This window comes from Pieris napi, chromosome 11 (genome assembly GCF_905475465.1).
Source record: "Pieris napi chromosome 11, ilPieNapi1.2, whole genome shotgun sequence".
NCBI classification, from domain to species: Eukaryota; Metazoa; Arthropoda; class Insecta; order Lepidoptera; family Pieridae; genus Pieris; species Pieris napi.
Window position 1 is genome coordinate 12,485,275 of NC_062244.1, and position 12,927 is coordinate 12,498,201.

General features: G+C 30.9%; 3 protein-coding genes across 3 annotated transcripts; 2 read left to right on the plus strand and 1 right to left on the minus strand.

Moving 5' to 3' along the window:
• Positions 1-1,044: 1,044 nt before the first annotated feature.
• On the plus strand, positions 1,045-3,751 carry LOC125053820 (tRNA (cytosine(72)-C(5))-methyltransferase NSUN6). Its single transcript, XM_047655390.1, has 7 exons — positions 1,045-1,273; positions 1,356-1,551; positions 1,799-1,955; positions 2,052-2,259; positions 2,499-2,789; positions 3,009-3,190; positions 3,603-3,751. Exons 1-7 carry the CDS (start codon positions 1,154-1,156, stop codon positions 3,715-3,717), a joined length of 1,269 nt encoding a protein of 422 aa, XP_047511346.1. The 5' UTR covers positions 1,045-1,153; the 3' UTR covers positions 3,718-3,751.
• Positions 3,752-3,924: 173 nt separating this feature from the next.
• Positions 3,925-10,544, minus strand: LOC125053819 (cytochrome P450 9e2-like). Its single transcript, XM_047655389.1, has 9 exons — positions 10,098-10,544; positions 9,846-9,997; positions 9,566-9,689; positions 9,297-9,415; positions 7,843-8,021; positions 7,146-7,222; positions 5,867-6,082; positions 5,490-5,738; positions 3,925-5,069 (listed from the first exon to the last, which is right to left on the minus strand). Exons 1-9 carry the CDS (start codon positions 10,351-10,353, stop codon positions 4,906-4,908), a joined length of 1,536 nt encoding a protein of 511 aa, XP_047511345.1. The 5' UTR covers positions 10,354-10,544; the 3' UTR covers positions 3,925-4,905.
• Positions 10,545-11,786: 1,242 nt separating this feature from the next.
• LOC125053988 (putative tRNA (cytidine(32)/guanosine(34)-2'-O)-methyltransferase) lies at positions 11,787-12,822 on the plus strand. Its single transcript, XM_047655631.1, has one exon. The coding sequence runs from the start codon at positions 11,942-11,944 to the stop codon at positions 12,803-12,805; it is 864 nt and encodes a 287-aa protein (XP_047511587.1). The 5' UTR covers positions 11,787-11,941; the 3' UTR covers positions 12,806-12,822.
• Positions 12,823-12,927: the final 105 nt, after the last annotated feature.

Consider the following 12,927-nt stretch of genomic DNA (forward strand, 5'->3'; position numbering starts at 1 on the left):
TTTTATCTAATAGGCGATTTGAGTCTTCCTAGCCTGTGGTAACTCGTTAACTCAATGTGTCAACACATTGTAATAATTATGTGTATTCTCAAATCACAAATGTCAACTGTACTCTTATCAATGCTATCAAAGCAGTGATGCCAACGTGGGCGTTTTCCCCCAAATTTAGGAGTAATCAAGATGTCCAGGGGATTATGGGGGTACATTTATTTAGGGGGATTTTAAGGGGGTACTTTATTCAAGAATTTTTTTTCTCTACAAACACACGATTCAATATAATTTATATTAAGCTTCGAACGCAATCAACAAACTAAACCAAATATAAACTCCAAGCCTGGCTACAGCTTAAATATCGAAAAACAATAATTTCATGTGTCTAATTTGTTCCTTCTGACCGTATGATCAACATGAATATGTACGATTTCAAAAATATCAGCGACAGCAAAACGCAGCGCGATATCCAGGCCGATGCCTTCGAGGAAGTATTTGAAGCTTATCCCAATGACATTTAATAATATTGTGTTAGAAGGAAAAAAAGGTGACATTGAAGCAATTCATTTTTTATTTTAGTTCTGTCTCGTTTAACTGTAACAGAACAGATAAAAAGAAAAGTACAAAAAGCTTTAAAAATAATGTATGAAAAGAAAATGACGAAGTCGCAAAAAAAATCTGCCAAGAAACTTTAAGAAAAACTGAATTCGAAGAAAGAAAAGTTAAGAAATAAAAAATAAGAATCGTTTCATCTCATTGTTCTTATCATTAATATTATTCGGTCATTGATTAACATATATAAATATGTAAAATACACTCACATAAATACAACAGCTATTTTTTACTTCAACTTATTTTTAATTCATATTTGAAATTACCTCTCAAACCAAGTGTACAACAAAAATTTTAGGGGATTTTGATCGACATTTAGGGGTATTTGAAGTTGATCTTAGGGGGAACATTTTATAGGAGTTAGCAATTGGCAATTGGCATTTGGCATCACTGCTTGATAGTTGATCGTAATTAACGTATTGATAACAGTATTCGTATTTCTTATGTCATAGACGTAACATTGTTATACTAGTGTGCTTGTTAAGTTATTTGTTTCATGCTCTAAAAATATTGTATTTTTGAAATAAAAATAGTAAAAAATCGCTAGGTAATGGTTCAAATGGACGATTCCGTAAGTAAATGGTTAGAAAAAACTCCAAATCACACTTGTTTTAGAATAAATAGATTAAAAGGATTTAACATACAAAAATTAGAACATATATTATTATCGGTAAGTTATAACAGACCTAATGATATATGTACATTTGTTTAAGGACATTCGAATCTGTTATATTGTTTTAAATTTTTTATAGCAAAGAAATACTTTGAATTTAAATGAAATACCTCAATATTTTTTCGTAAGACCGGACTGTTTAATAATATATCAATGGCCAGAAACCATAGTCAGAGAAAAAGGTAAACATGAGGTCATAGTAGATGCTGCATGTGGTGCAGCTGTTTTGAGAGGTTCTCATGTTTATGCACCTGGAGTTCTTGGGCTGCCACCTGGTAACTATGAGTTTTAAGACTGTACTTTACTTCATAGTTTTGAAGATAATAATATTCCATTATACAAATTCACTTTATACTAATCAAAATAAACACAAAAGCTACTCTTAAAACATGCAGTTGTTAATTTCTTGGACTTGTAATTCCATGTTATCTAGGGTAAAAAGTTGTTAGCTAACCTTACCATTTACTTCTACACACATTTAGTGAAAAATATTATTACAGTAATTTTTTTTCAAACTTTCAGGATGTACACTTGATGCTTTAGTTGATATTTATGCTGACCTTGATGAGAAATGTAAAAGAGGATTAAAAGTGGAATATTTGGGAAATAAGAAATATGTAGGTACTGGATATTTAAAGAAGCTACGCTCTCATCTTTTTGATGAAGGTATACAACCAAGGCATGTACTTATTACATGGTGACAAAATCTGCCATAAAATCATGTAGTTTTGCATAATGCTTTGTGTATTAAAAAAAATGATTTAATTGTTTTTAGTGGTGTAGCTGTTGAAACCGTATGTCCAGAATCTAAACTAGTGGTTGTGAATGAGACCTGCTTTTCAAGTGGCCATGTTGTTTTACAAAATTTGCCATCTATTGTATGTAGTTGGGTAGTAAATCCTCAGCCAAATGAGAAGATACTTGATATGTGTGCTGCCCCGGGTAATAAAACAACACATTTAGGCGAAATGTCATATAATAAAGTAAGTTAAGTTAAAATTGGTTAGATTTATATCTGAGTGTTTATCCCATAAATGTACTTAAATAATAAAGAATCCTTGTGCAAAATTATTTTTCCCTAAGGTATCAATCATCTGTGCCTTAGAGGTCTGAAAGATAATTGTACTAACATTTCAATCTAAAACTCTTGTGCTAGTGCTATTTTAAAAATAGCTGAATTAAGTTTGAACTACATATTTCACAGTATTATACATTTTTTCAGGCCTTCATCACTGCTATAGATCGAACAGAGAAAAAGGTTGAATTAATTAAAAAAAATTGTGAAATGCAAGATCTGACTTGTATTAATGCATTTGCATATGATTCAAGAAAAATTCATTCAGAATCTGGCAATGAAAGTGGTCCACCACCATATCCATCAAATTATTTTGATAAAATACTCCTTGATGCACCATGCAGTGGCTTGGGCCAAAGACCAAGATTAATAAGAAATAATATGTCACCAAAAATGTTACAATCATACAAACATGTTCAACGGAAGTTATTCGAAGCAGTAAGTGTTCAATTCTTTGCTTTAGGAATGTTGCACAGCAAGGAAATGCGGCCTTTGTCTATAAATTATAATCTATGTTAGAAGAGATACAATACAAATGTTAGTAAGATAATGATACTATGTAATAGCTTGCCTGCTTTCTACCTGAAAGCTATTTTATTTATGAAAAATTTAATAAATGGTTTTTACTATTTTATTAACAATTTTGACTATTTTCAGGCTGTTAAAGTTTTGAAAGAAGGTGGTAAATTGGTATACAGCACATGCACTATTACTATAGAAGAAAATGAAGGATTAGTAAAGTGGGCCCTTGACAGTTTCCCAAATATAAAATTAATAGCAGCCGATCCTCTGTGTGGAGGACCAGGCTTAGCTAATTCTGGCCTCACTGATACAGAAAGGTAATTTTTTCCAGTAGTACATAGTAATTTTAACCAACCTGAAGAAAGGGGTTTAGTAATAATTCAATACTATTTTTTTATATGAATTGTGTTGTAATATAAAGGTTTCTGACAATGTATATAGGAAACATACTAACTTTACATACAAATAACCTGGCGTTTTTATTTTGCGCTCCCGTAAACCAAAGACAAGTCTTTATTATGGATTCTACTTTAAGGTTTGATCAGTTTGTGATTGCCACTATATCTTATATAGTTTGATGGATTTCGTATCTTGTTTCAATTTTCTGAGTACTTATTTAGAAAGATTATTTTATTGGATCAAACAACTACATAGACAATTAATATGGTTTTAAAACATGTTTAAAATTTTGGTTGTAAAATATTTATTTTAAATTAATATTGTTAACAGGGCAATGATGCAACGTTTTGGACCTCAGGAAGACCCACTAAGGCCAGTTGACTCGATTTACAAAAACTCCATAGGTTTTTTCATAGCAGCTTTTGAGAAACATGACAATAATTAAGGATTTATTGCAGGAATAAAAATGTATGACATAATTGAGTCAAATTTCATTTTAAAATCTATAACTAAAAACTACAGCCAAAATATTTATATTTATGATTTATTCATTCCTTTATAATGTGTATTATACAATGTCACATTAATAGGATTTTAATATCCTATGACTAAAAGTCTATGTAAATACAATTGATTTTGAAATAAAACCAAATTTATTGTAAACCATTTATTCACAAAATAAATACCATATTTGTATAATTATCACAATATCTAATCTCCAAATATGTTACATTGTACTAAACTTTGTGTAGGTAACAAAAATTATGTAGTTTAAACTAAGTAAGAAATAATATTTGAAGACTGGCTATTTATCTTAGTGTAGAGAATTATTCGATTATTCAGATTAGCAAAAATATTTAAAAAATCTCATGTGTCAGAAAGATATTTTTTATAAAATAAACGTTATTGTATATCTGAGATTTATGTAAATGTGTATCACAATAATATGGCAAAATCCACAATAAGATGGAATTTCTATAAAAAATTGGTAATATATTATCAAATGTCTTTCACCAAAACAATAAATATACCTTAACCCAAATTAAAATAAAAAGCATAGTACTAAATGTACTTGTTACTTAACATAACTATTTTTATTTCACATTACATGACAAACCATATAAATGGAGAATTTATTTTGAGTGTTATAGGAATTATTAATACTGAAAAATTTAACTGTTTATACTGTCATACCAAACTACAATTACTCAAAATACTACGTAAAACTGAAGTTCAATGCAATGCTGGAAAATTCAACCTTAGCACAGCTATTCAGGACTATTTCAGGAAAATATTATAATTCTTGTTCTGAACTACCTTTTAAAAAAGTACTAAGAGATTTCAAATGAGAGTCTTTGAGTAAAAATCTTCATACAGCCGGTTTTGTTTATTATTAATACGATTAAGACCTAAAGATGTACCTTTATGCGGGAATCATTGTAAAACGATTGTAGAAGTCAACTTAATAACTACTATTTAAATTAAAATATTCAACTAGAAAACTAAATTGTACTAATATTTTCTGGGAAACCATTACGACCAACGAATAATAATAACCAAATTAATGTATATTCTTGCAATCGGAACCAATCTGTATTTACTGTCAAAAAAAATTCCCGTTTTTGAGTCAGGTTTAAATTTTTTCAACACGAACATATAATCCTTTGCTAGCTTTCAACATAAGTGCACGTTTATCAAATTGTACAGGATTTTGAGTTTTCGAACAGATTTTGAAGTTAAAATTCTTTAACAGTGACACCATTGCCATTTTTGAGGACATCATTGCAAATCGAAGACCTGAAAATAAAATCATGGAATTTAGACATAGGAAATCAGTGTTGGCCTAGTGGCTTTAGCGTGCGATTCCTCGAGGTCGTAGGTTCGATCCCCGGCTGTGCCCCAATGGACATATATGTGCGAATTTAACTTTCATCCGAACGGTGAAGGAAAACATCGTGAGGAAACCGGCTCGCCTTATACCCAAAAAAGTCGACGGCGTGTGTCAGACGCAGTTTTCTGATTCACCTGCTTGCCTATTAGATTAACCAATGATCATGAAATAGATACAGAAATTTGAGGCCTAGACCTAATAAGATTGGAGCGCCACTGGTTTTTTTAATTCTTAAATTAGACTAGACATGTAAATGGTTGTAATACAACTGTTTCTGTATAGTTAAAAAATAGTATTTCCGATGAAAGTAATAGAATTATACACACCTATACAAACTCTAGGTCCGGCTCCAAACGGCAAAAACAGATGAGACGTTCTGGCCGCGTTATCTTTTAAAAACCTTTCTGGTTTAAATTCTTGTGGGTCTGGATATATTTCTGGGTCCATATGAATGGCATATATCGGTATGGACACCATTTTACCGACCTCCAGGCTAATAGATGACCCGGGTAAAACGTACGGTTTAGTAACAATTCTGTCCACTTTTGCAACCGGAGGGTACATGCGTAGTGTTTCTGGAAATTACCCGCATTAATTAATAAATAATAATTATTCATTTTTTATTTATCTGTGCTGTTTTTAAAAATAATTATATTAAGTTGAATGCAATGCGTTAATTAATTTAAATATTTTAAAATCTCACCATTGAGAAATGCTTCCAGATAGTCAAGTTCTGTGAGTAGGTCATAATTAATTTCCTTTCCTTCCGTTACTTCTATAACGTGTTTTCGTAGTTTCTCCTGTAGGTCTGGCCGTGTTGCTAGCACGTGTATTGCGAACGATAACAAGGAACTTGACGTTTCAAATCCAGCGAGAAGGAATAAGATTATTTGGGCATCTATTGTTCCATCGTCTAAATCTGAAATTTTAAAGTTACTCAGATTTGAAAACCCTCTTGGACTTTTTGGTTTTCAATACAGAAATATATACTGGATTTGAAATATTAATGAAAGTTCTACTAACATCAAACAGGTTGGTTCAAAAATAGTTTATTTCTGAAAAAATGTGAATGTATCACTTAGTGAGAAAATTTAAATTAAAGGAAAGTTAGTTGTATAGAAATTAAAATATTAATTGCCCTGCAAATGTTAAAATATAATGTGTGTAAAATTAACTTGCTAATCAAGAATAAGAATATGTACAATATTTTTTTAGAGCTCAGGTAGATAATGTTTTTTCTTCAACAAAACCAGTGTTATAAGGAAACAAATTGTCCATGGCTATTTTAAGAGTACGGGCGGTCTTCCCAAGCTCTGTCAACAAAATAATGGCAATGCGGTCTGAGGGTAAACTTCAGGGTTGAGAGTCAAGCGTGACTTGTGTATGTCAAATCCAAACAATACACTTATTGACATACACAGACATAGTTCGCGATAAGACCCGTTTCTAAATCTTACCTTTATACTATAAACTTGCTCTTTCTTTTAATAGCTTAATTATGGTACATATTGCTGTCGTATTTATAGATATTATATACTGTAGTTTATATACTTTAGAATTAACTTAACTTTCGGATGGAATACATAAATATAAAAAAATACATCTTTTGCGTTGTCGCTTTTTGCAAATTATGTCATCATTTTGACGGTATCTCTCCATATTGTTGGAATACCACAAACTGATAATATTTCAGTTAGATCCATTTAGGCGTCTAAGCACGTGCTACATTTCATAAGTATTCTTGAAAACTAAGTTATGTCGAATTTTTATTTACACGTGTTTTCCAACTTAGGTTACAGTTCTATAAAAATCGGTTTTTGAGATATGGGAATACTGCATTTCTGAACAGCAAGATAATTTTTTATTATTACTTTTATTGGGCAGGACGCAAACAAGGAGAATTAAGTGCGTTCGGCCCACGCAAAGTCTGGTATGCAAAGTGCATCGCCATTTATATTAATATGTATAATAAAACTACTTACGCAATTCCTCTTTATCCTTTGCCTGATCCTTCTCTTTTTGCGCTGCATCAAGCATTAGTTGCAAGAAGTCATTATGCCTACAAATATACCATTTGAACTAGATTAAATAATTGTATAATATCTAACTGTACAAAGTTTTGAGGATATATGGCCAGCTAATTTTAATTTTTAATTAGTCGTCTATATTATTTTTAAGTATTGATTAATGATAATTATCTTTCATATATTAAAAGTGCCATATACATATATACTCTTGCATTTGCTTACAATTCTTTTTATATTTGTGTTATGATTTATTAGGGTTGCCTGGAAGAGTTCCGTTAATGGTAGGGTCGCTGCCGCCATTTCACAGTGCCATTTGTTTAGCAAAAAACGTTTTTATATTGTGCAATAAAGGTCGAATAAATATATTATTTATATTATTGCACAAGTGTCTGCTCAAACACAAGTACTCTTTGTTTGCACATCTCTCCCGTAAACAGGTGAATTGGCAGTAATATGGCCCTAGCCCTTAAATGATTTATAGCTTGAACTTTGGCCTCTAACCGCATTCTAGAGACAAAAAGGGATACTAGATATTTCATTTTTACCATTACCAACACATTCTTTAAAAACCTTATCGAAAACAGACTACCAAATTGCATAAAACACAAATAAACACAAAATCTAAAAATAATTAATAAAATAAAACACCTACTTTAATGAAGAGACTCTACGTTCAGCCTTCGTAACTTGCAATATTTCATTTAGTTTACTCATTGTTTTACCATTCAAGAATGAAATATTGAGATATTTGAATAGACCAGGAACAAACAATAATACAAAGAAAACGAAATATCTTTTATAAAGAGGCATATAGTTAAACTTTTCTGCTATCTGAAAAACATAAATGAACTTTAATTTAAAACTCTGTTGCCATCCATGGCCCCTGGAAAGCACTTGAGTCGGGTTAAAAATATAATGTGATACACAAATCTTTAAATGTTAAACTGATGACAGAGTAAACTGATTCATTTCCAAGAACTAGGGTTTGGGTGAATTCGTACAAGACGGCACAATCTTAGTCTTATTTATATCTCTTACCTGGGGGGCGTCCATAAATTACGTGAGATTTTTATTTTTATTTTTTGTCCCTCCCTACCCTCCTGGTGAGATGTCGTGAGATTTTATTCAACCCCATCCCCCAATCTCACGTGAGATTTTTCAAAGATTTTTCAATGGGTTTCTTACTTTTGACCTCGGAAAACTCAAAATCAAAATAAGTGAAATGTTGAGTATTTAGGTATGGAGTTAGCGGGAAGTTGCAGAGATGGCCTTTAGGGTTAACCGTTTTCCTTAATTTTTTTTAATCAGAAAAATTTGCGTGATATTTGCCGAGACCCCTCCTCTCTCCAACGTAAGATTAAATGAGATTTGGCTCGACCCCCTCCCCCCCTTAAACACCGCACGTAATTTATGGACGCCCTCTTATCTCCTGTCATGTAAATAAATATTTAATATGTTTATCAATAAGATAAGGTAAATAGGTTTACTGGCTTGTTTAAAATCATGACTAAGTGTTGTAATGTATCTTGAAGTGGTTTAATGATTAATAGCAACAACTAATAGTCCTCTTAACTGCTCTATGACTGAATTAGTTAAGTATATAATTTATTCAAGTGAACACTTCAGTGCTCAAGATATGGCAAAACTTTAACAATTTTGATTTTGAAGACGAACCTTACAAGAGAAACTGCTCCAATTGATTACTTTGACAGTTTTATCAGACTTTAAATTTTTGTGCATATGTGAAAATTCAATATAATTTCAATTCCAATTTACATAAGGATATACTTATATTATTAATTAATTAAATATAATTTCAATTACAGGAAGGAAATTTAAAATTACTTTGGAAATTTTAATTTATATATCTATATCCTTATGTAAATACTAAATATATATATAAATGTAATTTTAAATTTCCTTCCTGTAATTGAAATTATATTTAACTTTCACATATGCACAAAAATTTAAAGTCAAACAAAATCATATTTCATTCTATTTCAACCAAATATAAAATATTTTCTACATTACTAAACATCTTCATTAGAGTGTGTTGAGTCTCGTGTATATTAACTCAACAAAGTTTGGATTCATATTATTCATTACCTTAACAAATTCAGCATTTTCCTTAGTCAAGGCATCACTCTTTATACCAAATGCAGTGACACTTATGACTTCCAATGTAAAATGACCCATACAATCTTTCATATCTACATCTTTGTTCTCTGAAAATAGCAGTTGTATGGTTATTAATTCACAATGTACTTTTACTTCTCTTTTTTACTAAAATTGAGAATTGATTTTGTAAGCTCTATTAAAATAACGATATGCTTAGTTTTAAATTTTAAAAAATGACAGAATAGTAAATAATTTACCATATAGTTTCAAAAAATCAACCATTTGATCTGCACATGAATGAATCAAAGGAAGAATATTTTTGAGACGAGCTGAGCTAAAAGTTGGTGTCATTATACTTCTAACAGCTTTCCATTCTGCACCCTAAAACACATTAATTTTAATTTTCAATTTTAATGACGAACAAATTCTTAAATTTTAAATGAATCTTGTAGGTTTTGATAAAGGAACTTTGAAATCATATATTTACTTTGTATGAATAATATAATATGTTACATATAAATTTCATAAATTAATTACCTTTAGGTTAAGAAGACTCCTACTTATATATTTTGGCTCCCTACTTCCTAATGTGTTCCTATCAGTAAAATGATCAAAATCTCTTATCATCACTGACTTAATAAGGTCTGGGTCAAATATGTATAATACTGGTCTACGGCCTTCAAAGACTCCTGTAAGTTACATCATTTCAATGAGTAATGTGACATTTTAAATGTATATTATAACTACATTAAAACCAAATATAATTATATAGAAAAAAAGGTCACTTACCACCAAAGGGGTTTCCTTTGAAATGCTTGTAAATGTCTATTTGTAATTCATGAAAAGATTTTGTTCCAAATACTCTTGGCCCCAAATTTCCCAGGAAAATTACTGGCTTCATGAATTTTATTCCTTTGTTTTCAAAGTAATCAAATGAACTTGTGTAATGAAAGTATAAAATAAATAGAACAGTAAGGCATAACAACAACTTCCAATCTTCTTGAATAAATATAAGAAAGTTTTTCGTTCCTGTACTCAGTTCCATTTTAAAGCTTTAAATTTGACTAAAAGTCAGATGAATAAAATTATCTTAATTTATTGTACATACGTTTAATTTTTTAAACGTATACAGTGATAATTTGAATTAATCACAATTTACAAAAAAAACACAAATGAGTAATGACTGCAAATGATCTGTGTAGGAATGACTACTGAGTACTGACTAGTGAGTAGGGAGTACTGACTACTGAGTAATGACTAATCACTAATGGTTAATGGTAATGAGTTCTATAAGTTATAACTAGGGATGCTCGATGATCGATCGATATTGAAAGCAAAATCATCGATGTTTTGACATCGATGTTGCTATACCAAAAATATCGTAACATTGATGTTAACTAAATCGAACATCGATTTTAACTCACGGCCTCCCGCATGACCAAAGCAACTTACGAAACAAATTATGTCTTCTATGAACGCATCCACAAATCAGGTTTATTAAAATTTTGAATGTGTATTCATTCTTTGCGCCCAGGTAGTTCCCTTCATTTGTTCTTCGTAGACTCGCTCGCTCTTTCTCTCCTCACTACTCTTTATCAATAAATAAATATATGGGTTGGATCTTATTTTTATTCATCGATTTTTCATGCTAAAAAACAATCGATTAATTTACCGAGAATGTCACATCTCTTATAACCAATAGAAAAGTAGAAAATGGCGGATTGTTTACAAATTTCAATACATTTCACAAAACTTTTTTTATTAAAATACTTAGACGCATTTCCGGCAGCAAAAATCACTTGGAGGTGTTCCAATCAAGGTGCCCCGAGACTTCTGTATAATCAGTATCATCAGATTCGGGGGACCGATTTTAAGATCGCTACCCCTACAGTCTACCGAGTACCTTTGTTTAGTTAAATTAAACGTGTAAGCTGTGGCGTTAGTCTGCTCAGAAATCTGGACTGACAATTATTACCATTTTAATATATTTTAAAAACATCGAAACAAGTCAAGAGTTGTATTCTATACTCTAATTTTGAATTCCGTAGAATTCTGACATTTCATTAGTGTTGCTACTAAAAAAGTTCTCCATCGAAAAAGTGACAAATTTGACTTAAACACATACAAAAATAACAAAATATATTTTAATATCACGAACAATACATATATCGAATTAACTTTAATTACTTTATTTTATTCTTTAGCTGGCATCACTGGCACTGCCTACTAATGTCAGGTTTCGTAAACCTTTAAAAAAATGTTATCTTTACTTGTGCGTTTTTTCGTGTTGTGATGGAAAGGAACGTAATTACCACTCGCCGTTAAACCACTTTTAATGAGGAGCACCGCACTTAATACTTAAATGGGTACATTAACTAACAATAAAATGTATATTATATAGACTCAGATGTTGACTCGTATTGAAATTGAAAAATGTGCCCGGCCAAAAAGGTTTGCCATCACTGACATGTCAAGAAATTATAGCTATCAAAATTCTACGGAACTGAAAATCAGAGTATAGAGTAATATTATTAAATATTCATTAATTTCCTGAACAAATTTAAGTTTCTAAATATCCTTTTGTACATCATCTAAAAGAGGATAGCCTTACTAGATATTTAGTTTCGATTAAAATGGGAAAAACTTCTAAAGACAAACGAGATATTTACTATAGGTTAGCCAAAGAGGAAGGTTGGAGAGCACGAAGTGCGTTTAAATTACTGCAAATAAATGAAGAATATAAAATTTTTGATGGTGTACTTCGTGCGGTTGATTTGTGTGCAGCGCCTGGTAGCTGGAGTCAAGTTCTAAGTAAACATTTAAGGAAGAATACAGAAAATCCAGATGATGTAAAGATTGTAGCTGTTGATTTGCAAGCTATGGCAGCACTTCCTGGAGTTAAACAAATCCAAGGTGACATTACTAAGGTATCTACAGCAAATGAAATCATTCAAGAGTTTCAAGGACAAAAAGCAGATTTAGTTGTATGTGATGGTGCCCCTGATGTGACTGGATTACATGATATAGATGAATATGTACAGTCACAACTTTTACTAGCTGCTCTCAATATAACAACACATGTGCTGAAAACTGGTGGAATTTTTGTAGCAAAAATATTTAGAGGAAAAGATGTTACACTGTTATATTCCCAATTAAAACAATTCTTTGAGTTAGTCACTGTCACAAAGCCCCGGAGTTCAAGAAATTCAAGCATTGAAGCCTTTGTTGTTTGTCAAAATTATAACCCACCACCTGGTTATGAACCTACAATGGTTAACCCTTTATTAGATCATAAGTATTGTGATTTTAATCAATTCACAGGCATTAACAGATTTATAGTTCCTTTTAACTCCTGTGGGGACATAAATGCTTATGATTCTGACACCTCATACCCTCTCAATCTAGATGGACAAAACACCTATGTGTATAGAGAGCCAGTGCAAAGCCCTATAAATCCACCTTATAAAGATATATTAGAAAAAACTAAAAAATTATAGTAAATATAATTTCCCTATCTTTTTGTTTTATTTATATTGCCATTGTAAATTGTCGTAATATGCATGTTGGTGGTTTAAATAATTTATTACTGTAAAAAGTGGATTACTAACATATTACTGTA

Bases quoted from the DNA above. Each gene is read 5' to 3' on its own strand.
- LOC125053820 (XM_047655390.1), top strand. From the start codon at position 1,154: ATGGTTCAAATGGACGATTCCGTAAGTAAATGGTTAGAAAAAACTCCA. The intron at 2,790-3,008 runs GTAAGTGTTCAA...GACTATTTTCAG, and splicing joins AACGGAAGTTATTCGAAGCA to GCTGTTAAAGTTTTGAAAGA. The intron at 3,191-3,602 runs GTAATTTTTTCC...TATTGTTAACAG, and splicing joins GGCCTCACTGATACAGAAAG to GGCAATGATGCAACGTTTTG.
- LOC125053819 (XM_047655389.1), bottom strand. From the start codon at position 10,353: ATGGAACTGAGTACAGGAACGAAAAACTTTCTTATATTTATTCAAGAA. The intron at 6,083-7,145 runs GTAAGTAGTTTT...TTAAAATTTCAG, and splicing joins AAAGGATAAAGAGGAATTGC to ATTTAGACGATGGAACAATA. The intron at 5,070-5,489 runs GTGTGTATAATT...TTTTATTTTCAG, and splicing joins CGGACCTAGAGTTTGTATAG to GTCTTCGATTTGCAATGATG.
- LOC125053988 (XM_047655631.1), top strand. From the start codon at position 11,942: ATGGGAAAAACTTCTAAAGACAAACGAGATATTTACTATAGGTTAGCC.